This window comes from Fopius arisanus, unplaced genomic scaffold, assembly GCF_000806365.1.
Source record: "Fopius arisanus strain USDA-PBARC FA_bdor unplaced genomic scaffold, ASM80636v1 scaffold00070, whole genome shotgun sequence".
NCBI lineage: Eukaryota > Metazoa > Arthropoda > Insecta > Hymenoptera > Braconidae > Fopius > Fopius arisanus.
In genome coordinates, this window is record NW_011887809.1 from 554335 (window position 1) to 575755 (window position 21421).

At 40.9% G+C, this 21421-nt stretch overlaps 5 protein-coding genes across 11 annotated transcripts; 2 read left to right on the forward strand and 3 right to left on the reverse strand.

The window, feature by feature from the left end:
• Positions 1–56: 56 nt before the first annotated feature.
• Arglu1 (Arginine and glutamate rich 1) lies at positions 57–4390 on the forward strand. 2 transcript variants are annotated; one of them, XM_011309828.1, is made up of 6 exons: positions 58–414; positions 857–1000; positions 1127–1174; positions 1689–1914; positions 3597–3680; positions 3782–4390. In XM_011309828.1, exons 1-6 carry the CDS (start codon positions 272–274, stop codon positions 3944–3946), a joined length of 810 nt encoding a protein of 269 aa, XP_011308130.1. In that variant the 5' UTR covers positions 58–271; the 3' UTR covers positions 3947–4390. The 2 variants fall into 2 exon arrangements, with proteins under 2 accessions (XP_011308131.1, XP_011308130.1); XM_011309829.1 differs by lacking the exon at positions 1127–1174 and having other exon boundaries at positions 57–414.
• Positions 4391–4477: 87 nt separating this feature from the next.
• LOC105269512 (tubulin glycylase 3A) lies at positions 4478–10035 on the reverse strand. Of its 6 annotated transcripts, none has more exons than XM_011309831.1 (13): positions 9329–10035; positions 9086–9273; positions 8400–8929; positions 7911–8038; positions 7446–7719; positions 7084–7297; positions 6928–7018; positions 6457–6627; positions 5842–6095; positions 5573–5757; positions 5156–5455; positions 4897–5088; positions 4478–4727 (listed from the first exon to the last, which is right to left on the reverse strand). In XM_011309831.1, the coding sequence occupies exons 2-13, from the start codon at positions 9231–9233 to the stop codon at positions 4494–4496; spliced, it is 2721 nt and encodes a 906-aa protein (XP_011308133.1). In that variant the 5' UTR covers positions 9234–9273; positions 9329–10035; the 3' UTR covers positions 4478–4493. The 6 variants fall into 6 exon arrangements, 5 of the variants coding, with proteins under 5 accessions (XP_011308133.1, XP_011308135.1, XP_011308134.1 ...); XM_011309833.1 differs by having other exon boundaries at positions 8400–8683; positions 8747–8929; positions 9086–10035; XM_011309832.1 differs by having other exon boundaries at positions 7084–7294; positions 9086–10035.
• A 110-nt stretch (positions 10036–10145) lies between these two features.
• On the reverse strand, positions 10146–13727 carry LOC105269514 (sulfhydryl oxidase 1). The gene is made up of 3 exons (XM_011309836.1): positions 13451–13727; positions 12948–13194; positions 10146–12291 (listed from the first exon to the last, which is right to left on the reverse strand). The coding sequence occupies exons 1-3, from the start codon at positions 13716–13718 to the stop codon at positions 10914–10916; spliced, it is 1893 nt and encodes a 630-aa protein (XP_011308138.1). The 5' UTR covers positions 13719–13727; the 3' UTR covers positions 10146–10913.
• Positions 13728–14283: 556 nt separating this feature from the next.
• On the forward strand, positions 14284–17490 carry rt (Protein O-mannosyltransferase rt). The gene is made up of 2 exons (XM_011309837.1): positions 14284–14427; positions 14600–17490. The coding sequence occupies exons 1-2, from the start codon at positions 14302–14304 to the stop codon at positions 16796–16798; spliced, it is 2325 nt and encodes a 774-aa protein (XP_011308139.1). The 5' UTR covers positions 14284–14301; the 3' UTR covers positions 16799–17490.
• Positions 17491–17596: 106 nt separating this feature from the next.
• On the reverse strand, positions 17597–20323 carry LOC105269516 (uncharacterized). The gene is made up of 3 exons (XM_011309838.1): positions 19450–20323; positions 18324–19256; positions 17597–18204 (listed from the first exon to the last, which is right to left on the reverse strand). The coding sequence occupies exons 1-3, from the start codon at positions 19963–19965 to the stop codon at positions 18016–18018; spliced, it is 1638 nt and encodes a 545-aa protein (XP_011308140.1). The 5' UTR covers positions 19966–20323; the 3' UTR covers positions 17597–18015.
• Positions 20324–21421: the final 1098 nt, after the last annotated feature.

A 21421-nucleotide genomic window follows, 5' to 3' on the forward strand; every position in this document is an offset into this window, starting at 1 on the left:
TGGGGTCACTCAAACCCCCACATCTGAACCTCTACTCTAGTCAATCCTCTTTGATATCACTGAACCCCGATAATATCGGAGTCTCTACTTTAGTCCATCCCTTTGGTGCTACACGCGTCAAGTTATATCAAAGTGATTGTGATTTGTTCAAGAGAAGTGTTTTACTCATTATTTCATCGATTTTTCTGGTTAAGGCACCAGTGAAATTTCATTTGAACATTTTTCAAACGTTTTTATCATTGAATCCAACGGGAAAATAACTTCCAAAAGCATGGGCAGGTCCAGATCTCGTAGTAAATCGCCGAGCAGACGGCGTCACAAGAGCAAACACTCGAGGAAGCGATCCAAGTCGAGAGAGAAACGGAGTAATAGTAAATATGCCGAGAAACCGAAAGAGAGGAGCTTGAAATCCAGGTAATTATGAATTTTCGCCTTTCTTTTGCGACTTTGGGGGTGAAGTCAGTGCGTTTTTCTTTTTATTTTGGCGATGAAATTGGGAGGTATCTCTATTAGAGATGTCCACATTGTCATGATGACCATTTTGTAAAGGGAAGTGAGGGATACAAAAAAAAAATAGAAATTTGGGTATTTCTGAGGGACTCCAAGATTCATGGGGTTCCGCGGAAAAATACTAGAAGTTTGATAATTTTAAAAAGGATAAGCCAAGTGATTATGTTTTTAAAAATTAATCAAGTCTTTTAACCAAAGGGTTTAGTTCTCTGAGGTCTGATTTTGACGTGTGGAATATTTTTTCAGAGTTAGAAAAAAAGGTAATGAATTTAGACTAGTTATTCTGAATTATCTGAGAATGTTACTGCGAGAGTTCATATGTTATACTAAAGTATAATTTTTTTAGGAAACGGTCACATTCTCCATCATTCAGCAGTGATTCAGATGTCTCTGATGATGTTCACATCGTCAGTCACAAGAAACGCTCCTACAGGGACAGAGATCGTAAAATGGACGAAGTGGAACGTCTCGCGGAAATGGAAAGACAGAGGTAACTTGAAACCTGCTTACAATGGTATTTCCATACGAATGAATACACCCGATTCGTCCGATGGCGAATCCACTGTCGATTGTTCCATAGTTTGATTTTATTTTTTTTCTGTACTTGTGTTGTCAGGAAAAAGAAAGAATTAACGACCAATATTCTCGCTACGAGTGCGCTTCGGTAAGAATACTCTTATGTTTACGGGTGATGGGTTTTCTATGGGTATTACTGTTATCTTTGTGCTTTTTATGATGAATTTGGATGTTACGGAGGGGTAGGACAGAAGGAATGGTTATTGATTCTTTCTGATTACTGATTAGGTGTTTGTTGCATGATATTTTTCAAGGATGTTATCACAATGTCAAAATTATTTCTACGAAACTTTATGAGTACTGTACAAAAACGGATTTTGTTATTATTAAAATGTGAGTATTTTTTTATTTTTAAATGGGAATTGATTAGAATTATTACAATTATTTTGCATGGTTAGTCGTTTTTTAACGTGAAAAAAATGAAAATTACGCCTGTTTGAAGTTGAATTTTGAAAAAGAGTCTTAGAAAAATTTACATGATTACCTTTCTCGTAGTATCCCTTCACTATAGATTTAGAGATTAAGTAAATAAGTATTGTTAAAGTAAGGGATGAAAAATGGAAGTGAATCATTTGATTTTAACGTGGAAACACGCGTGACAGACGACAACGTGAATCGGAGCAGAAATTAGTGGAGGAGGAGGCGGCGAAGAGGATCGAGGAGCTCGTGCAAAAGCGTGTTGAGGAGGAATTGGAGAAGAGGAAGGAGGAGATTGAGGCTGAGGTACAGAGACGAGTTGAAGAGGCTAAAAGAGCCATGGAGCGTCAGATGATGGAGGAGATGGAGTGGCGCCAGGCTAAACTTCGAGAGGAGGAGAAACGTAGAGAGGTAAGAGTAATCCAGAGAAACATACGGGGATATTAAGACGGTCGGACGCATTTTTAACGAGCAATTTGTAACGTCGAGGGACTGATCCACCAGCACTGGTGAAATAAAAAATCTTCCCCCAGAGTTCTCTCATCCATCAGCATGTGGCTATGAAAATTCCCATTATCTCCCCATCTGCAATTGTTGAACGAACCTAAAGATTATTATTTCCCAACGCTGATGCTCACTATTTCGATTTTACACTGCTGAAGCGTCTGGCCGATTTTTCTCCACAAACAGATGACTATTCATTCGACTGTGTCTTCACTCGAGGTTTTCGAAAATCCTGGCGACAATTTTCATTTATTTATCCATTTATTTATTTATTTTTTTTTTCATTTTTTTAACTCAATTTCACAGCAGGGTTAAAGGGCACGTGTCAAGTCGTCAGCAGGACGACTCATAACTCATTCATTTTTTGTCCTATTTTTTAATTCACTTATCACCATGTGTATATATGTACATGTCTCATGCAATAACAAACATTAAATTACCTGTTGATGTTGTTTTTTATTGCGTCAATAGAAAATTGATATACACTCAGAAAGTTCAATTGATTTTCGAGATTCTTTAATGAATAGCGTTTTTTTAAAAATATTCATCTGAGTTAAATCTTCGAGTGCTTCCCTGAAAAACTCATTGTGGAATTGAATGATACATTTAAATGCGCTTGTGAATCGATCGTTGTGACAATCGGGGCTTTTGACATCCGAGGGAAAATTCATATTCACATTTCCCAGGCAATTGTCAGGATGAATATCCTTGGGGGTATATGTATGATTCAATTGAATGTTTTTCAATAAGAATTTGAATGGGAATGGACCGTTAGAAGAGTCGATAAACGGTTGGTAAATCAAAACAGATTGAAATTGGAAAATTAGGGAAATTTAAAATACGAAGCCAAGAGATAAAATAATATAGGTCGGCTTCCTAAACTGACTACCAACGGAAGATGCCGGTATAAAACTCATTGCCGAGTGATTGCTAGATGAAGAAGTCATCCCCTACGTGTGCTGGCGTTTGCTACATTCAGGTATTATCCAATTTATATATTCATAATTCTTAATATAAACCAGTTTATTCATTATTATTCAATGTTGATGATGAAATTGTATTAATTTTTTGTCATTGTTGATGTTCTCTGTGACGTCGTTTACTCGTTACTTGCGAGTATTCTCGTTGCGGGAATGACTACGAAACCACACACAAGCACGGCCCAGTGATAAAATAATCTTTTTTTTTCATTATTTATTTATTTATTTGGTTTACATAGTTCTCTGTCACTTTATTAGCTTCAATTTTGTTTCTAGACCCTTTTCATATAGACCACCACTAGTGAAATGACGAAAGAGAGTTCGTCGTGCTTGAGATATTGTAGAGGATAACGACGAGCGAGTGAGGAACTACTTGTTCTTTTTATCATCAACTGTGGATCGACGTCCTTAATATGTCCCCAGCCCTGTCCCTTCATTCCTCCACGTGAAGAGATTTTTTTTTTCTCAGGGACTGTTATTTTTTCGTGGGGCTGTCTCATAATGGATATGGTTTAATCATTATCGTTGTGGGGGATGAGTTTAAGTGACTGCCAGTCGGGGCTAACGACTGTTCTTTCCTCGTGTAAACGGTTTTAATTGTCGTTGTAGGAGGAAGAGCGGAAGAAACGCGAGGAGCTCGAAAGGATTCTGGAGGAAAACAACAGGAAAATTGAGGAGGCTCAAAAGAGATTGGTGAGTTGGATTTTATTTGTAAAGGTGGAGATTTGTAGAGCTATCGTAGTAGACCTTCGAAAATTGTATAGATTGGCATAATTGGATAAATGAAATTTCAGGCCGAGGACAGACTGGCAATGGTCGAGGAGCAGCGTCTCCTGGAGGAGGAGCGCCAGAAAATGAGAAAAGAGCAAGAGAAACGTATAAAAGAAGAACAGAAAAAAATTCTAGGAAAAAATAATTCTAGGCCGAAGCTCTCTTTTTCACTTAAACCAGTAACGTGAGTCTCGTGTGAAATAATAATTTAAGTGGTGTTCTCAATGTGATATTTCATTACGTTCCGAGAGGTTTTTTTTTTTTTTAATTTTTCCCCCTGGGATAGCGCCGACTGAGTTCTGGAGGGTTGATTCCAGCACCTGTAATTAACACGTGCGTTGAGTTATCATCAACAGACGTGTCAATTATCGAACTGAAAAGCTGAATCAAGTGTCCTCGATTCTTTCTGGAGCTGAATTATGAACTCGGCAACGTGCTGTTTACTGATGCCAATCAATTCTGGATTATGCCAATGTAAATTATTACTCGTGTAATTAAGATAGAATGCTTTTAATCAATTTTTCGGATTACGTAATTTAGAAGGAAGACCTTAATTGTCAAAGTGTACAATTAAGTATCGATAGAGAATTGTGGATATGATTAATGTCATAAAGTTGAATTTTTTAAAATTAGTTCTTGTAATTTCTTACTTCACATTAATATTTCAACAAATGCCATTATGTAGATACCAGATTGAGAAAAAATAAGCGAGAGAAAATGTGAATGGAGGCTTTCTCATTTTGTTAATCCAAGACCCACTGCATACATCTCAGCCATATCTGGGATGCCTTCTTGTCGTTTTATTCTGCTTGAAGTGATTCTCGTTTTAGTGCTCACTGAAGACGAGCGAATCATTCGTTTTCCCGTTTTCGTGGGGACGAGAAAAGAAGGGAGGGCAGGCACCTCCACAGGAGCTGTTCCATATTTTTTGTATTTGTTCGCTGCATTGCGCATTGCGACACCGATTAGCTGTAACAAATGCAAATATTCAATGTTTTTAACTCATTAAAAAAAAAAAATTTCCATTTCTTTCATTTTTAATTTTTGAAAAATTGAATGAGAAAACTCTAGACGGAAATAAAAACGCGAATTCTCCTCTCAATCCTTTTATCACTTTGTTATTGATCTCGTTGTTTACTTTCTCTTCGTTTTGAATTTTAGTCCTGTCTGATTTATTCGATCTCGTTTCAATGGCTGTTTTAGCCTCTCGTTGACTTCTTGATATTCTCGAGGGGACCGTCTGCCCTGCAGACGTTTCCTTCGTTATTTTTTTCAATCTGCTGGATGTTCTCATTGTAGAGTTCGTTGAACGACTGCTTTTCGGTATAGTCTGTGTAAAAAATATAATTTATCTGCTGTCAGTGGAGTTTTTGTGATTATCGGGGGGAATAATTTACTTGAGCAATTTGTGTGGGTGATTTTGCTGTGGGACTGATGCCACCGGAACTGCTGGGTATTATCGAGCCAGGAGGTGTAGCCTCGATTTTACCTTGAATTAATGCTAAGGAAGCTCGAGAGGATGATAGCACTGGGGAAGATATTATCGGGGATGAATTGTTAGAGTCTACTGGCGAGTCGAGCTTGCAGTACGAGTGTAATTCACGATCTAGTTGAATTTCTAATTCCTCGATTAGGTCGACGATCACTGGTCCTATGTAGCTGCTGGCAGTGGATTTTTTTCGGCTCGTTAGGCAACTCTGAACAAATTAACAAAAGATTCCTAATCAATTTTATCTCTAACTCTCACACAATGGATCATAAAAGTCTTGATTAATTAATGAAAATGCAACAAATTGCATGAATGCAATTTTTACCAATGGAAATTTCGGAAGAACTCTCGGATCTAAATGAGTCATTCTCCTCTCGTTGGAATTTATTTTTGTTCCTTGAACGGATAATGCAGCGCCTAAATAGGGCTGACAGTTCGGCATCTTCTGTTTGTAAACAAGATCGAATAATCCAGTATCGGCATTCTTGTCTTCTCGGAAGTCCACGGTAACTAATCGAGATCAATATATGATCGGTCAGAGTTGGATTAAATTGATTAATTGATTGTGGATTTGAGAGTGAGGGGAATTTGTACCCTTAACTATATCCTCCATCACTTGTTTGCATAATCGACTCGTAACGCTAGAGGAATAACTCATGTCCGGTTGGCTATTGATCTCGATCAACCAGACGGAGAAGTCCTCCATGACCATGAAATCGGCTCCGTAAAGTTCAAAGCTGTTCTTCCGTCTGTCCATAGCTTCCTGACTTGCCAGAAGGGCTCCGACAAGTCCTTGTTTCATGCCAGGATATATTAACTCGTCCCATGCGGTATTGTGACCCTGAGATCTGAAGTGAATTCATGAATACGAGAGTTAATCGATCATAAACTCCTGAGTCCCTTAGTCTTACCGAAAAATCTCAGAAAACTTTTTTCTTCCAAATTTCACGCCCGAGAAAAAATTCCCGGAACTTTTTCCCCTAAATTCCATAGTTTCAAAAATATTTCCAAAATATTAGAAGTAAATTTGTTATTTTCGAGAAATCGTAATAGGTCTCTATTTTTTAGAGAAAGGGTTTTGGACGGAAATGCTATAGAACTTTTTTACGCACAATTTAATGATTAACAAAAAGTTCGAGATACATTTATCGCTGAACCCAGCAGTTTCGGAAATATTCTAAAAACAATAGAATTGTTTTCGATGCTCACCTCAAAAAATGTTTGAACGTCGTGGCATCCCACATATTATCCGGCGGCAGTGCCGAATTTCTATCTGGACTATTCTTATATTTACACTGTACAGCATGATTACTAAGATGCACTGACTCATGAAGATCACTGAGTCGAAATTCCTGGGAGCAAAATCTGAGATAACTTTCCCTTTAATCGAGAACGAAAAAGAAGAATAAAAATCAGTGACACCACACGATTAAATAGCCAAACAGTAATAAGCCATGACATTTTGGGTAACTGGGTTAAACCTCGATCAATTCGTCGTGGGTAATTCCGTAGTGGGTCGTTAACTGTTTAAATTCCCTGAATAGTCACGAAAATTTCGCATTTGGTGAATTCAAAGTTTGGACCTGACCAGAAGCGATTTTAACGTGCTATATCGTAAACAGGTAATTTCCCATTACTTATTTATAGAATAATGTCCAGACACGCGACCCAGAGACGCACCTGTACATCCACAAAGTCAATGGTTGAGCGCACGTTACAATAAACCACTGTCTTATGTCGAATTTCGTGTTGTGGATTAATAATGGCCTCTCTGAAAAATGTATCAATTATCCTCGGTTATTTAATTCCATTATTCCAGAATCATTGCGTAATTACCGATGTATTTTTGGACGACGTAACGAGTGTCTGACTTGTTTGCGGGATTCACTCTAGCCACGACATCCTCGATTTTATTAATGAGAACAATTCCACGACCTCGACTCTTGTTTCCTGGTTTGAGGATCCACACGTTCGATACTCCGTCCATGTCGAGCTGATGCCAGTGCTTGCGGATGCGCTTCAGAATGTGTTTTGAGGCTTGAAGATACTTCTGTCAAGGAATTGTTATTATTTTTCTACAGATTAAATTCAAAATTTTAATTAAATGAAAAAAAATGAGAATTAAGAACGATAATGAGATTAATGATAATTACTCCTTTTTTTTTAATAATTAATTGAGTCGAGATAGAAAGACTAACATGGACAGAGACATTAGTCCCGAAGAAGGTCTCCTCCTCGTGAACAATTTTGTAGTACCAGGTGATGAATTGCTCCCACTGGTGAGACCACACCCTCTCGCACTCTTTGTCAATGTCCTCGTGGGACTGGGCCTCGATGTAATCGCTGCATCGTCTTATCGCGAAGTCCAGAGCTTTCAGGGGGACTGTTCCACCAGAGGACACAGATAGATTCTCCCCCTCGTTGTTCATCTTCTCCACGAACCATTTTAAAATACTCAGACAGGCTGTGTGCCTGCGGCAATAAATAATTGCAAGATCTCTCCATAAAAAAAACGATAAGTTAAACAAATTGTAATTTATTTGATAATTAAAATTCTGATTACCGAATAAATTAATAATTATTTTATTATTGAATGAAAATTCAAAGTGAAATTCAATAGATTATGTTCTGGGGATTCGAATGATCTTCTTTCTAGTTCTCACCTAAAATCCTCGATGAAGGCGTGCATGTGGTCAGCCTGACACACGTTGTAACACCTGGGGAACAGAGTGTTCGCCACTCCAGGCTCATAATACCAGTGTACCTGTCTCAAATTCGCACAAAGTCCCACCTAATGAGGAAGAATTTCAAGAATTTCAGATTAAAAATTTTCCCTTGAGTTTCGACTGAAAATTTATCGATGCACGCCGAACTGAATTGAATAGATACTAATATATTCTCGTTATTCCAAAAATATTCTTCAGACAAAAAAATTAAATCCGAAGTCGTTTCAATTTTTTCTCTTCACCAGAAAAAAATGCGCATTATTCTTCCCCAACTGTCATGATATTTCTCCTTTCAACAGGAATTTCGAAATTAATTAATGAATTAATTCCATAAATTAATTTGAATTTTTTATCTCTACCGGGAGAAAAATTCCCTTTAAGTAATGAAAATGCAAGAACCACGACAAATGAATAATTCATCATCACCTTGGAAGTGAACCCAGCCCTGGAGTATCGATTAAAAATAGTAGTTTTGTTATCCTGACTGGGCCATCCAGGCCACTCGGACCCAGAATTCCACAAAAAATCAACAGTGTGATTAGCCAGCATCTTGGACATGAGCAGTCTCTGGCTCTGCTCATCCCTGAGATCACCAATCCCCGAAAGCAGTACCACAGGACTGGTGTCCACTCCAACGTGTCCCTGGGCATGCTGTTGACCACCCTGGCTGGACAATTGCTGTATCTGCTGGCCCTGCTGTTGACTGTCTACTGTAAATTTCCAATTTCGTGAACGTTTAGTCTTTCTCTCTGGCAAATATCTCACACGGTCACCATTGCTACTTCTACGGCACAATTTCTCAATCCATCCTCGTTTTAGCATGCATTCACGAACGACCTTGGCACGACCGTAGATCATAAACGTGTGGTGTGACTCTATCGCCTCTTTAACAATCTGTTTTATGTGGAGAAAACGTTCTTGAAGAGTCGCTGGAAATGCCATGGTGGGTGCTGAACCTGAAAAAAAAATTGCTCCATTAAAAATTAATACGAGATCATTTCAATTCAGCATTCATTCAGTCATTTATTAATTCATCTGTCGGATAAATAATTCAAGTTATACGGTATAAACCGTTAGGTAGTTCATCGAAAAATTGATATTGAAATTCTCACCCCTGATAGAGAGCAATCCTCCACTGATCTCCTCATTATTATTGTTCTCTCTCAAGCCCTCGATTTTGCAAAATCCATTTTCCTTCGTCTTCTCCATTCTGCAGCTTTCCCCCGTCTGGACATCCTCATCGTCATCCTGGCCGCTCATTCGTGCGAGCACGTGTTCTTCTTCTTCACGACTTCATGCTCTCCAAACGATACCAGCCACTTAAAATCGAGGTTGTAATAATATGCATGAACTACCTGTTGAGGTCCCCTCCACTTCCCGAAAGCCTCTCCCCAGAAAAATCAAACATGACAGCAACAATTCACCGGATGACGAGAGATACTCATCACAAAATTGATAATTCCGGATTGAAAAATAGAGAAAGAAAAATTCAAGTTGAACTATGAACTAGACAGGTACACGGTGGAGTCAGGCTCTCGCCCAGTGACTGGAAGTCCTCGTGTTGAGTGAGTTTGAGGTAAGCCCTGACATTTGGCGAAGGTGTGGGAATACCAAGGGAATTCCGCAGGCGCAGAGTCACCAGTGGAGGTATGAAAGGATCGGAGGGGTTGAGGGATCAAATCAGGAGACAGAGGGGCAAGGGAATGAGGAATAGAGCGTACCAGGCACCTCCTGGAGACGGGACAAGCCCTCGACCTCTCTAGAATCGTCAATGAAACTAGGCGAAGAAATACTTCAATTTTCTTTTCATTTCTTTAGGTCGTATCCTGGAGAAGTTCATTCGAGTCAACTCAAGTTCTGATTGCTACGGAGGGAACCAGAACGCCTCCAACTTCCTGAGTTGTTTCCTCTAATTCTCTACGGCCTCTCGGTTATATTTAGACACGGCCTATTGACCCCGCACTTGGTCGATAACCGGAAAACATTAACTTTTATTTTATTCCATATTTACTTCGTCTATTAACCGATGATATTCCGAGATTTATCGGAGAATGACTTTGACTGGAATTTAAAAGACTGAGAAAAAAAAATACTATCGGTTATTTCGTACTCAGCTATTTTCAAGTACCTCGGGATACTAATAAGTCGGTGGTTTATATAAAATTGGATTTATTAAGATCATCATCATATAAATTTTAAAACCGATGTCAATGGACGAGAACATCGAAGAATATTCTTTAAAAAATTTTAAATACTCAATATGTACAGTATACTTATATTTACAGCCACAGGTTTGCAGTTCGCTGAGTGAAAACTTGGCAAGTGCTATTTCCGGGCACTTTATTATTTGGATCATTCAAGTAATTGCCTCATTTACTGTCACAGTGCTCTCTCATTCTTACAAATAATAAATCTTAATTAATAAATGACACTTCATGGAATAGAAAATGTCCAAGTAAAAGTGTCTTGTTAGATTCTACTGTGGACCATTCGTTGAATCATTTCATTTTCACACATAAATAGAAAACATGATAATTCAATGACGATACCCCTCACTAATTATGCAATTGTCTTGAGAGTAAGTGAAGTTGGGGGAAAATATAAAAATAGTTTGAGTATCTGAAAAAAAATCTCTCAATATTTTAACATTTTCCCCTTGACATAATCTCGAAGATAATTGAGCTGCCATGATATTCTCATCTAACTGAACGATAAGATCTGGAAATTGGATGGAAGATATAGAATATTCTTTGTGATGAGTAATCAAGATTGATTACACCCTTCACTCGTTTCTTTTCTCATCATTCATTGGAATAAAAAAGCCGATATTTTCCATTCAATTAAAATACACAGAATATAAAATTTACACGATTTTCAATTGCGAGTCTGAAAAATCTAATTTTCTCTCTATTAACAATATAACTTGCTCCACAACTTTGTTCATGCTCTTCGGAATAGGGTTTGTATGAATGTCCTCTTCTTCATTGACTTCTTCACAGCGAATTGCACACAAACGAGGACGAGGATGGCAGCAGATGCCACATAGAGAACGACTAAAATGCTAATATCAAAAACTGTGAAGTCCCAGCCTGCCTTTGTCTGGACAGTCCTGTCTAGAGAAACTGTGATGTGTTCTCTCCTGGGTCTGACGATCTCACTATTTTCCCTGGAGCCATAGTGAATTCCAGAACGCCCGTACTTCTCTTTCAGATAAATGAGGACTTCCTCGGAGGTCCAGGCTCCATCGGAGGTCCTGCAGGCCTCGCAGTGCTCCTTCCTGGGGTACTGAACCTTGGGAAATTCTGGGTCCTCAGTGACATCTCCGGAGAGTCTCTTATTCACTTCATTGTGCGCTGACCAGAGCCAGAGTATTGCAGAGTCGACAGTCTGGACACTGAAGAGATCCTTTTTCTTCGCCATTTCAATGAAATGATCAGCGCAATCTGCACAGCCGAAAAAATTCTTGATGTAACCGTGCATGGCTCTCAGGACCATCCCCTCGGATCGATTCCTGGGGTCTTCGCCCTCGAAGGCTTCTGCATGATTGACAGTTAACGTGTGAAAGAGGGTCCAGAGACCGCAGGGATATCCTCGAAACCTGGAGGCGCTGCCACTGCAGCCAATCCATCCTCGATCCTCAGTGAATACTGGGAAAAAGTCCTGCTGGTACAGTGTCACCAGACCCTTGAAATTTTCTCCAGTTATACTAGGACGATCTGAGACTGTGCTGTGGAGATTAATCAGAAATTCGGAGTTTCCTCGGTTCAGCGGAAAATATCTCTTCAGGACATTCAAGTACGCCTTCAGGGCCTCCAGCTGCTCTCCCTCGATTCTCTTCTTCAGGGGAATTTCTCGCTCCAGGGAGTACCTCAGGGCGTTCTCCAGATCCGCCTGATACAGGATATCTGCGACTGGTTTCTTCGGAAAGCTTGAGGGCTTCACGCCTGATGGAAGATTCTTTTCATCGAATGTCTGGGCCTCCCAGGGGGAGGGCCTGTCGGGCTCTGTGCTGATCCCTTGTGTTTTTAAAAACTTCTTGATGACCTTGACAATTCCTGCACGTGTTGGCTCTGATAATTTTAATCGCACTGGACTGCCCGTCCTGTTGAAGGCGATCAGAGAGGGGAACGAGGTCACTGTGAACTCCTTCGTCAGCCATTCATTATCCTGTGTTACTCTTCGAATTTGCAAGGTGGTGATGTTGTGCAGATCCAGGATCACTGCGGAACCCAGATGTGAGTTTTTGTCCTCGAAGAGGAAGAAGTGGAATTTCACCGAGACTGGGAGGGCCCTCTTCCAGCCCTCAGAGTTGTTACTCCTGGGAAATTATTTCTGTTTTGACTCATACATTTATAAACTTCAATTAACGTAATTTTTTAATTACGAAATCATATCCTGAGGGTTCAATACAGATGGACCGAAATGATAGATGCACAAAAAATTAATCAGAATTAACAGAATATTGTAATTACTGTGAATAAAGAATACAATAATTGAAAAGGAATCGCTGAGGGCAACATCGAGAAAAGGACACGAGTCGAGAGGTTTTATCGACAATTTCGAAACTCAAACAATAAGATGATTAAATAATCTAACCATTTCACGAAGTACGGATCGTCGGCGCACAGCTGGGAATTTAAATGTCTCTCATAAAATGAAGCTAAATGAAAAATATTTCGTTTCAAGTTCCATTCATTGTTTTTTTTTCTGCGTCATCGCGTGCCAGAAGTCACGACGCAGTAACCCGAGATGAAGAATTGTCAACATTGACAAATGCTGTGGTATTTTCAGGAATGCGATTACAGGCGTCACGTTCATTGAAAAATGGAATTCTTCATCATGCGAGTTAATGCGAAAAATTTAATCTCGTGTGTTCAAGCGAAATTACCAAGGCAAAATGACCACTCAAATTTTTCCAGCATTTCCGGAAAATTGTGGAAACACATATTGTTTCTTTTCTGATAAAAAAATTACCTGTAAGGAGCAATATTGGACCAATGGCCTCCTCTGCCCTCTTGTTGGTCCCTCTGGAGTTGCTCGATCATCCCTCGGAGGACTCCCTCCTCGGTCATGCTCTTTTCGGCATCAATTCCAATTCCCTTGTCCCCAATGGAGAAGTACCTAATAGTGGGGTACCTCATGATTTCATACTCCCTGCAGACAGGATTATTATCCTCATTGGAGCAGTCCATAGCTGCCACGATAACGATGTCCCTCCATCCTGAAACCAAGACGTACAACCCTGACCTCCAAAATTCTCAGCCTCCCCAGGTCAAACCCAGAGTTAACTCATTAATTCATACACTCATTATACGATTAATCCAGAATTAACACTAGGTCTATATTTTTGAATACCAAAACAATATAAATTATGAATCAAGAACTGCAATTACCCCCTCAAATTAAACCGAGACTAATTACTGAAATTAACAGAGATGGAATTCCCCTGAACAATTTAAAAAATTCTCCACAATTACCAACAACACCCTTGGCAAATTCCTTCCACGTAGGTGCAAATCGCTGACAATATCCACACCAGCTGTTGTAAAATTCGACAATCCAGGCAGTCTTTCCATTTCTAATAGTACTCTTCAAGTTCATGTAATCAAGAACAACTACTTCATCACTAGCATTGTAGAGGCTATTCCCCAACTCTTCCAACTGATCGCGGGATCCAATCACCTTCGACTCAGAGTAATTATTAGTTATTACATAAACAATTATCAGTATTACACCGGGGTTCATTAACTTGTTAATCATATCGTGTTATTTATGCAGCGATTGTGGGGAGTAACCTCAAATGTTTTGATTATTCGGAGGATTCAGAGGATTCAGATCAATTCAGGTGAATTCAGAGGTTCTGTTGTGGTCTGTTCGGTCTGTTCACTGGCGTTAGTGGCGTAACACTGTACTACATAATACTCTATAAACACTGAAACAGGACTCAACAGTACTGAACACTGTGATTTATCTCATCGGAACAATGCCTCTTGACAACTGACATTGAATCACGTCAAGGGGTCTGTAATTGTTCAGTTGTCATTGTTATTGGAGATTTTACAATTGAGAGTGACAGCTCGCGGGGCTCTGGGGGCCCCAGGTGGGGACCTCAGGATTTACCGTTATGTCGGAGATTTTTATTCTATGGAACGTAGACATTCTCCCCTCTCTCAGATAACTGTTCTTCCAGAGAGTGATGGTATTGTTTTATCGATTTCTTGTTCCTCAATTCGCGTGTTAATCTTGTGATAAGCGCCGATGGTTGATATTGATAAGTGATTGAGAGATTGAGAGTCAAGGGATTCATGAGCTCAGTGGAATTCAGGCCATGGAGGTGAGGAATAGGAAAAATCGAGTGCTGGAAGCCAAGGGGAGTATCAAGGAGATTCAGGAATTTGGGGTGATCCAGGAAGATGTCAAGACCGCGTGTACAGAGAGGACTGGGGGAGGACAGGTAAATATTTTTTGATGGATATTTAATGTCTGGTTATTTATATATTTATTTCTGGACTTATTGTGTGTTAGAAAATTTATCGGAATTCTATGTTATGCCACATTAAAAAATGAATAATCAGTAAAAAGAATCGTCTCCTTTATTTCCATTCTCGTGATTTAAATCTCCGCAGATCCCCCAAAATGGGGTTCTTCCACAGCCCCAGGAGTTCTCCCCGAAGAGGATCATCGTAAGTCTCGAGTTTGACGTAGTGGCGCTTCTGCTGCTGCTCACAGGAATCCTGACAAGGCTCTACCGTCTGGAAGACCCAAGGAGCATTGTCTTCGACGAGCTCCACTACGGCAAGTACGTCGGCCTCTACATGAAACGAACCTTCTTCTTCGATTCGCACCCGCCCCTGGGTAAACAGCTGATCGCAGCGGTTGCGTACCTCTCTGGTTTCGACGGTGACTTCAAGTTCGACCGAATCGGCAGTCTCTATGCGGATTCAGTCCCTTTATTCGCCCTGAGGATTGTTCCAGCCCTCTTCGGTAGCTTCATTCTACCCACAGTTTACCACCTAGCCCTGGAGCTGGGAATGAGACCCTGGAGTGCAGCAATCGCAGGTCTCATGCTTCTTCTGGATAATGCCTTCCTCACACAATCTCGATTCATCCTGATGGAGAGCATTCTCATCGAATTCTCCCTCTTCGGGCTCTTTTGTACTTTAAAATTCCGAAAGATCATGGACGACCCCAGGAGGTTGTCCTGGTGGATCTGGCTGACCCTCGCAATCTCCTCGCTGACATGCGCCCTCTGTGTGAAATACGTTGGAGTGTATTCTCTTATTCTCGCCCTGGTGATCATTACTCAGGATTATTGGAGCCTCCTAGCAAGAAAAACCCTCTCAAACGCAGTGCTGTGGGGACATCTCTTCGCCCGCCTCTTCATCATCACCCTGGCCTTCACGACAATTTATTTAGGAGTCTTCTACATCCACCTGTCACTCCTCACGCGGGCAGGACCGCACGACGCAGTGATGACGTCAGCCTTCCAGGCGAGTCTCGAGGGTGGCCTTGCTAGCATTACGAAGGGACAGCCCTTGGAGGTGGCCCACGGCTCCCAGATAACCCTGAGACATACATTTGGAAGGGCCTGCTGGCTCCACAGCCACAACGCAGTCTACCCTCTGAGATATCCCGATGGTAGAGGCAGCTCTCACCAGCAGCAGGTCACCTGCTACTCCTTTAAGGACGTCAACAACTGGTGGATCGTCAAAAGACCCGACGTAACCGATCTAGTCGTCACAAGGCCCATTGTTCCCCTGAAACACGGGGATGTCGTCCAGCTGGTGCACGGCATCACCTCCAGGGCACTCAATTCTCACGATGTCGCTGCACCGATGACACCCCAGAGCCAGGAGATCTCATGCTACGTCGACTACAACGTCTCAATGCCAGCCCAGAATCTCTGGAAAATTGAGATTGTCAACAGGGATCAGTCTGGAGACGTGTGGTACGCTATCCAGAGTCAAGTGAGGCTCATCCACGTGGGCACTGAGTACGCTCTCAAGTTCAGTGGGAGACAACTACCAGACTGGGGATTTAATCAGCACGAGGTGGTGGCTGAGAGATTCGTCGAGCAGAATGACGCTGTCTGGAATGTCGAAGAGCACAGGTACACGAAGAGTGAAGACCAGAAGCAGAGGGAGAGAGAGCTGCTCAATGCCGAGATGATTCCTCTCAAGGCCACAAAACTCAGCTTCTGGCAAAAATTCATCGAGCTCCAGGTAAAAATGTTGTTTGGGGGACAGGAGAATCAGAATAGTCATATGTACGCCAGTGGACCGACTGAGTGGCCCCTCATGACCAGGGGAATTGCATACTGGGTCGCCACTGACAGCAATGCTCAGGTACATCTCCTGGGGAATGTCGTTGTATGGTATTCAGGGACAGCTGCTGTTATTCTTTATGTTGGGATACTCATGGGGTACCTCACGAGACGACGGAGACGTTGCTTTGACATCGGCGATGACGAGTGGAGGAGATTCATTAATCTCGGGCAGGTACTACTCGCTGGATACGCTCTTCATTATCTTCCTTTCTTCTTCGTGGAGAGGACTCTCTTCCTTCATCATTATCTACATGCCTTTGTGTTCAAGGCTTTGCTCACTGCTGGGCTCATCGATCATGGGTACTTCGTGGTCAGGGGAAATTGTCGAGGTGTTGTACTCTCGGTGATGAGACTGATTATTGTTATTTGGGTTGGGTGGATCGTCTATGTTTTCAGGAAGTTCTCGGTTTTGAGTTATGGAATGAGTCCTCTCAGTGCTAAAGACGTCATGAGACTCAGGTGGAGTGACACCTGGGATTTCATCGTTCATAAAACGTGAAATTATTTTTCGGGGAGGCAAGTGCTTCGAATTTTTTTACATCGATATCTGAGCCTTCGATCATATTGATGTTAATAAGTTTAATTGGCACAGTGCAGACTCATTAATCATTGCTCGTCCACTGACGTCGAGTATTCGATGGGTTTTTAGGATTACAGAAAAACGCAAGTGATTTTTCACTTCGTATTCGAGTGATATTCGATATATTCGATATATTCGATAATCAAATCGCACACTGTTGTTAGCACTGGACAATTTAGATTTATCTATGTATTTTTTAATAATTCTTTTTACAAGACCAACTCTCACATTATAATATACATTGTACTAATTATCGCATAGAATTCAGCTTCAGGCAAATTGCCACAGTAATTTTTCATCTCTCCATTTGTGCATGGACATTTTTTTATTTAATTCCTGTATTAGAGTTTACGAGATTGTTTGTCTTTTGTTGATTTACATGTGCACAATTTTTTATTCTGCAGACCAGTTGAATCAAGTTTTTATGGGTATTTTTTATCGATATAAATATGTAAGAACATTGCCAGTTAATTCCATGGAAGGTCAAGGTGAGAAATGGAAATATGTCGTTGTATTTTTGGAAATTTACAGAGCTGTTATGTCGCAGATATATTTTTTAGAATGATGTGGAAGATTTTATCGTGAGAATAAATGATATTACTGTGAGTCTATTGAACAGTCTCTTAGAATTTTTAATAAACATCTTCACCATTTCATCAATTTTACAAACAGCTCATGATTTTGTGCTGAACCTTACAACTCTTAGGGAAATTAATGGACGTACGATGAATATTTTTAAAACAACAAATTCGTCTTCCTTGTACAATTAAATTTACAATATCAATAGCGTATTAAGAGTCCTCCGTTCTCAATTGACACCAAGTCGATTTTTTTTACAGAAAACAAATGGTCCATTGCACTGGTTTAATGGAAGAAATTTCAAGAATTAAATTCCGAGTGCTCTTCGAAAGAGTAAATTCGAGAAAAAAAAACTTTCCATCGCGATTTAAATTCCCGAGGCGAAAAATTTGTGATTCTAACACAAAAAATAGATAATTTATGATTTAATGAATTCAACGCTTTCATTTAAAATCAGGAAAATAAAATCGGGGGCATCAACGTGGATTCAACGGAACAGTTGAAATAAGGCAGGTCTGTATCGTATCACAATGGGTAAATGAAGATAGCGATCTAGATTATTTCGTCTCGTGGCTCTCTGATGGATGATAAGTGAATACGATTGATCGTATGAGACCGTCTCTGACGCAGTTTGCATTGTTTCCAACACCAAATGAGAATAATACGCTATCACACGTCATTCTTTGTACGCATTCGCCCATGGGGTACCATCCAGGCTTATTGAAGACCACACCCACACGATAAACCTGAAGAGAATAATTTTCAACATTCAAAACAATTTATTTATCAATTATTACCAATATCCTAATTATTATTTAATGATAATTATGAATTATAATCTTCTTATTGTAAATTCCATAAATACCTTATTCTTCTGGATGAACACAGGTCGATTAAATGAAATCTCGACGAGTGTTCCAATCTTCGCTTTAGTTGTAAAATGAGTGTAAGTTAGTCTCGAACTCTCAGAATCTAGTAGGTGAGCGTATAAAATTTCTGTGTAAGTTCCATCGGCTGATCTAGGCAGAGGATTTCCCTCACAAGCGACTTGAGTAGGCACTTGAACTCCGATAACACATATATTCTTATCCACACTGAATGTAACAGAGCAATCGAGTACTCCACAGTTTAGACAGTCAGTTTGTTGTGTCATGGATCTCAAACAGTAAGACTTGTGGCCATCCCTGAAGCTGCTCTCGATGAGGGCGGGACTGCTGGAAGCGCCCTCCCAGGAGGGGTTTTTTGCAGTATCCCGGAGCTCTGGATAACGCCACGAAGAGTCCAGCCTATCAGGTTCAGATCCCATCATGCAGGGTGGATAATTCAGTGAAGTCGAGGCATATGAAAGACTTGGATAATTCTGCCAGGTGTTTGCGGACAGCAATGAGGCGAATTCCAGAGATTTGGGAACCTTGAACTGGGGCATACCGATGTTCAGGCCTCCCTGAGTGTGTCTGGGCTTCTTCCTGGCGATGGGGTTCGTTGAGAAGCCCTCGGGCATATCGTTGCTCGCCTGTTTCGAGGATATATTCATTAGGATGTAGAATGCCTCTGTCTCGGAGAAGAGGAGGGACCTTCCGGGGCCATCGGCGAATTGCTGGGGCGTCAGGGTCAGGAATCGGATCTTCGTCAGGGCATTCCCAGTGACCGATCTGAGAGCTTTCGGATCCGATGGGTTCATCGATTTTCTCACACACTCAGCTTTCGCCCATCGCTCGATTGCTGCAAATAATTCCAACTCCGAATCGATCTGCAATTCGTCTTGATCGAATATTGTGACTATCGTGCCCACCTCCACCTGCAATTTAAATACCAAATCAAGCCATTGAAAATTAAAAGTAAACATTCATTAGACATTAATTATCTCGAATTCCCCATTAAAAACTGGAATGAAAATTCAATTTATTCCTTTTTCCAATGGATTTTTAACAACTCAAATTGATTAACAAAAATCCCACAGTGTAAGATATTTTCAGTGAATGCTAATTCACCTCGTCCCAACTGGGTTCGTTGAGTATCTCATTGGTCTTCGTGCAGATGATGGAGAGACACTTCTCCATGAGCACAGGCTCCTCAAAAAGCTTCGCAAATTCGTAAGCTCTGCATGCCTTATTCGGCGAGAGATCAGACCACAGAAATTTCGTGCACTCCTCAACAAGAAAAGGTAACATGTACTTCTTAGCGCAGTAGCAGAGTTCGCAGGCGAGTTCGAAGGACCCCAGGTCGACCTTGTCAGTGTAAATATACTCCAGAAGTGTCTTAAATGCCTCTGGCTGAACATCTCTGATGGGTATGGGATCAGTTTTCTCAGCCATGCTCCCATAAAACATCGCCTCAAACACTGGACTCGACATCGCCAGGAAGAGCTTGTGGCCCTCGAGGATCTGCTGCTGGGGCTCCTGACCCACTATAAATTTGCAATCCGACCATTGTCCAGTCTCCAGGAGATAACGACCCCGTTGTGCCACTTTTTGCTTTGAAATCTGCCAGTCGCAGGGAAGACCCATCTCGATGGATCCCTGGGGGAGATGGGGTTGACACTCGGGTCTGGGGAACGCGAGTCGAGGTTTTAGCCTCTTCGAGGCTAAAAATAGCGATTATTCAAATTGTCCTAAAGTAAATGCCAGAGACGTGGGGATTTCGGAGAGATGATTATTTATGGACTTGGGGAACTTATGGAGCACTTGGGTGGGAATCACAACATTGCGGGGATGACAGGTGGAGATCGTCCAGAGAGATTGACGTGGAGTTCAATTGTTCTTCAGAATTGTTATCATTAGCGAGATAATAGGGAGTAAACACGGATTGTGGGAGTCGTATTCACTGCAATTCGCGGAAACACTGACTACCCCCGCGCGTCGCCCTCCACGCAATAGCCATTTTGAATTCATCCCCGCCATCCATTGGCGCGCAATTTCAAAAGTTTAAATTTTCTCGACACATTTGAGATGCACATTTTGCAAAAATCGTAATTTTTTCATTTTTTTTGTTTCCAAAAATTTTGATTATTCTATTATCTTATTATTATTATAATAAATGAATTATTGATTCATGGAAAAATAACGATCAATAAAGAGTTTTATAAAAATCGCATATTCTCATCAGCCAGCGGTCATATCTATATCCACATATCCACCTCCTGGGTGATAATAAAATCCTCAGAGCCAGTGGGAAAAATTAAACTGAATTATAAATCCCACCAGTACCTGGAGATTCTAAAAAAAGCATAAAATCATTTTGAAATGCAATAAATACTTTATCGAGTATAGAATGACGGGAAAAAGTGCATGCCCGCATCACTGAATAATTCAGTCCCCTCTTCTCAGAAATCAAATAGTTGAGAGAAAAAAAAAATGCCGCCGAGGGTTTCGTGGGAATTGCAGGGGTTAAAGATGCGGAAACCAACCTGGAGACAGTCGGTACTTGAATTATTCAGAAAATGAGTAGTAGACGAGTGGGCGTTATCAGAGAAGTCCCGAGAGTCCACATACTGGCCTAAACCAGAGGATAAGCCCTTGGTTTAATGCTGCCTTATAGTTTCACTGTCCTAGGACTCTGGGGTGTTTGGCTTCCCCCCAACTGGTCCGGATGGAAATCTAGAATCTATCATCTTTATACCGGCTTCATGATCATCCTTGTCTATACTAATACACTTTCACAAGTGATCGACCTCTTGTTGACGTACAAGAGTCTCAAACATTTTATCAACAACGCGTTTATATTGCTCTCGACCATCGGAGCGGGTGTTAAAGCTGCCCACTGCTTATACATCCGGAGGAAAATCATCGGAATCAAGGAGAAGTTGAATATTTATCCTTGCAAGCCTCAGGATCATGAGGAGAAAGCCATTTTACATCGATTTTCACGGATTGTTAAGTGAGTTGTGGGCAGAATTTTTCTGAACTTTCCGTTTATCATTTATCCTGAGGATTTCCCATTGGACATTAAATTGTCAATAACGCG

Bases quoted from the DNA above. Each gene is read 5' to 3' on its own strand.
- Arglu1 (XM_011309828.1), top strand. From the start codon at position 272: ATGGGCAGGTCCAGATCTCGTAGTAAATCGCCGAGCAGACGGCGTCAC. The intron at 1,001-1,126 runs GTAACTTGAAAC...TTGTGTTGTCAG, and splicing joins GCGGAAATGGAAAGACAGAG to GAAAAAGAAAGAATTAACGA. The intron at 1,915-3,596 runs GTAAGAGTAATC...TTGTCGTTGTAG, and splicing joins AGGAGGAGAAACGTAGAGAG to GAGGAAGAGCGGAAGAAACG.
- LOC105269512 (XM_011309831.1), bottom strand. From the start codon at position 9,233: ATGAGCGGCCAGGATGACGATGAGGATGTCCAGACGGGGGAAAGCTGC. The intron at 8,930-9,085 runs GTGAGAATTTCA...TTTTTTTTTCAG, and splicing joins AGGATTGCTCTCTATCAGGG to GTTCAGCACCCACCATGGCA. The intron at 7,019-7,083 runs GTAATTACGCAA...TACATTTTTCAG, and splicing joins CGTCGTCCAAAAATACATCG to AGAGGCCATTATTAATCCAC.
- LOC105269514 (XM_011309836.1), bottom strand. From the start codon at position 13,718: ATGAACCCCGGTGTAATACTGATAATTGTTTATGTAATAACTAATAAT. The intron at 13,195-13,450 runs GTAATTGTGGAG...TCTTGGTTTCAG, and splicing joins ATTTGCCAAGGGTGTTGTTG to GATGGAGGGACATCGTTATC. The intron at 12,292-12,947 runs GTAATTTTTTTA...ATAATTTCCCAG, and splicing joins TCCAATATTGCTCCTTACAG to GAGTAACAACTCTGAGGGCT.
- rt (XM_011309837.1), top strand. From the start codon at position 14,302: ATGGAGGTGAGGAATAGGAAAAATCGAGTGCTGGAAGCCAAGGGGAGT. The intron at 14,428-14,599 runs GTAAATATTTTT...AAATCTCCGCAG, and splicing joins AGAGGACTGGGGGAGGACAG to ATCCCCCAAAATGGGGTTCT.
- LOC105269516 (XM_011309838.1), bottom strand. From the start codon at position 19,965: ATGGGTCTTCCCTGCGACTGGCAGATTTCAAAGCAAAAAGTGGCACAA. The intron at 19,257-19,449 runs GTGAATTAGCAT...TTTAAATTGCAG, and splicing joins ACGAACCCAGTTGGGACGAG to GTGGAGGTGGGCACGATAGT. The intron at 18,205-18,323 runs GTATTTATGGAA...TATTCTCTTCAG, and splicing joins TGTTCATCCAGAAGAATAAG to GTTTATCGTGTGGGTGTGGT.